The sequence below is a fragment of the Anarrhichthys ocellatus genome, unplaced genomic scaffold (assembly GCF_004355925.1).
Source record: "Anarrhichthys ocellatus isolate YVR2014 unplaced genomic scaffold, GSC_Weel_1.0 scaffold3521, whole genome shotgun sequence".
Taxonomy (NCBI): Eukaryota; Metazoa; Chordata; class Actinopteri; order Perciformes; family Anarhichadidae; genus Anarrhichthys; species Anarrhichthys ocellatus.
This window is the reverse complement of record NW_022283495.1, coordinates 1-2377: the sequence shown is the minus strand read 5'-3', so window position 1 is coordinate 2377 and position 2377 is coordinate 1. Positions and strand designations below refer to the sequence as shown.

The following is a 2377-nucleotide window of genomic DNA, read 5'->3' as shown; positions in this document are numbered from 1 at the left end:
ACATTAGTGAGACGAGAGAGAGAGACGACTTCTATCTTTGTGAGTTCACATCTAACTTAAATCAGATTTTAGATCAAATGTTTGTTTTGCTGTAGTTGTGAGGACATTGACTGCATGGGTTGATATTCAGACACGTGATTAAAAGAAAGTAGAAGCAACAACGATGAAAATCAAGAATCCCTCGTGAGAGATGAAAAGAAAAGAGAAAGAAGAAGAAAATCAAACGATATGGAGCGTGTTGAGTCTGAGGGGACGGTTCTCTTCTGAAGGAGTTCAAGTGTCTCTGAGTGAGGCCAAATAATTCAGACGCTGTAGAGAAAAGCTCTCAATTTACCAGAACAACTGCACTTCAAACATCTTCTTAGGTCAAAGAAAGAGACAATAGAAGCAGCCGGGAGTTTATTTATCTGAGTGCAGCCGTGAGGCCGTGCTACCTGGACAGGAAGTGAATGAATGGAGAGACGGTCCTGACAACACTTAAATACATGACTTTATTCTTTACAGTTTGTTGTTTTGAGGTTTTTATATCTTTCTGTTGCTTCCCAGTCGGATTCACAATCTGAAGATTCAAGTTTTTTTAATCAAAATGTTGTAAAAACATTCCACATGTGAGCTGACGAAGGTTCCTGCATGAAGACGTCGGGGCATTACCTAAAGAGACAGACGGACGCCACGTTGATTTGTAACAACACAAACTAACTAAGTGATTGAGGCAGCTGTAAAAACCAGCAACTCACGTGTTCTGAGAACTAAACTCACAGTTTCTGTCAACGGACTCTGGTGGCTTTGAAGAGATCATAGATTCATAGGCATCATCAAGCGTAGTTCATGGTCGCTGTAGTGAAGGCGTGCGAGCCAAAAGACGAGGTAATCACGGCCTTTGCGGATATTCAACCTTCGTCTCTTTTACAATACGTGTAACACTTGACTTCTTTCTCTACAGGGTTTGTACAACGGCAGTAAAGTAGTCCATGAATATGAGATATGAGTTTACAGATAATCCCTCCTCGGCATAACGGAGGTTTATGTCGTTCTTTTCCGGCTACACTTGTTGTCTTTTTCACCGTACATTTTGTACAAAGCTTGCGCGCCGTCTGCGGAGGCTCGCGCTGCGTTGCCACAGGCGAGAATAAAAAGAGGTGAAGATATTCTAAACATAACAACTCTGTTACTGAAACAGAGTTTCTGTTGTAGATGTCTGCTGCTGCCCTCGTCCACAGCAGTGCAGAGCTCTGCTTCTGTGCATCAGCAGCGCTGTAAACTGCGTCAGCGCTAACTGAGCTCTTCCTTTTGAAAAACCTGCACAACAACGCAGTCGACCTTTAATGTTGTTCACAGTCAGGGAATAAGCCGCCGCTGGAAAGCACAATCCGCCGTGTGTCGTTCATTTCAACAACTTCAGAAGCAGATCTTTAAAATAAATATTATCTCCAGAAACTTCAAAGATTCCTGCAGGGAAACCGGTCGAGGGACTTTCCTGAGCTTTCCCAACTTTGTGAAGAAATCTAGACGTGAAACAGTAACACAAACACACACACACGCACGCACGCACACACACACACACACACACACACACACACACGCACACGCGCACACACACCTCGTTACTGTCTCCTCCATCTGTGGACGTCCAGGAGAGCTGGTACAGCACCACATCGGAGGCCGGGTGTTGCCATGAGACCCTGAAGCTGTCCGTGGAGATGTCGCTGCTCCTCAGATCCACCGGGTCTGGGACGGTCTCTGCACACACAAACACACACTCACAGTCATGTTAACGATACGCTGGACAGCTGAAGTTGTCACCTGTGATTCATGATTGCTACTCAAGGAAATCCGATGAATTTTGAACTATTTTTTGGGCCTAAAATGTTACATCGGTACACTTGAGTTATTGCTATTGGTTCCTACTTGTGGTGAAGCTGTCAGTCGCGGCCTCGGCTTGTCCCTCATCGTAGACGGCAAAGACACCGACTGTGTACTCCGTCAGGGAGGTCAGGTTCCTGAGCAGCCAGGTCGTCACGCGGCCGACATCCACCTGCACACACAGGACCAATAAGAGTTCTCCTCCGTGGTTTTGATTGTGTGTTCCGTGAGATATGATGTCAGCGATGAGACCCTCTCACCTCGTTGGTCTGGACTCCGTTGGTCTTGACGTACATGATGCGGTAGCCTTTGGCCTTCCTGGAGGCCGAGTCCCACGTGAGCCGGGAGGAGCTGTGGTCCATGTCTGAGAAGCGCAGGTTACTCGCCGGAGTCAGCGGCACTGAGGTGGGAGGAGAGTAAATATTAAACTTCCATCTCCAATCTGTGCTCACCGTCAGTGACATAAAGTAGCCCCGCCCCTAAAGCATCCCCTGCTTTATGGTCTGTGTGACTC

The 2377-nt window shown here is 46.8% G+C and overlaps 1 protein-coding gene across 1 annotated transcript; it reads right to left on the bottom strand.

Annotated features, from left to right (window-relative positions):
• Positions 1 to 21: 21 nt before the first annotated feature.
• On the bottom strand, positions 22 to 2264 carry LOC116378991 (collagen alpha-1(XIV) chain-like). Its single transcript, XM_031840896.1, has 3 exons — positions 2124 to 2264; positions 1909 to 2035; positions 22 to 1740 (listed from the first exon to the last, which is right to left on the bottom strand). The coding sequence occupies exons 1-3, from the start codon at positions 2223 to 2225 to the stop codon at positions 1385 to 1387; spliced, it is 585 nt and encodes a 194-aa protein (XP_031696756.1). The 5' UTR covers positions 2226 to 2264; the 3' UTR covers positions 22 to 1384.
• Between the last annotated feature and the right edge of the window lie 113 nt (positions 2265 to 2377).

Excerpts from the sequence above, each read along its gene's own strand:
- LOC116378991 (XM_031840896.1), bottom strand. The coding sequence starts at position 2,225 with ATGGACCACAGCTCCTCCCGGCTCACGTGGGACTCGGCCTCCAGGAAG. Across the intron at positions 2,036-2,123 it reads ACGGAGTCCAGACCAACGAG|GTGGATGTCGGCCGCGTGAC; the intron begins GTGAGAGGGTCT and ends CTGTGTGTGCAG. Across the intron at positions 1,741-1,908 it reads GACTGACAGCTTCACCACAA|AGACCGTCCCAGACCCGGTG; the intron begins GTAGGAACCAAT and ends TTGTGTGTGCAG.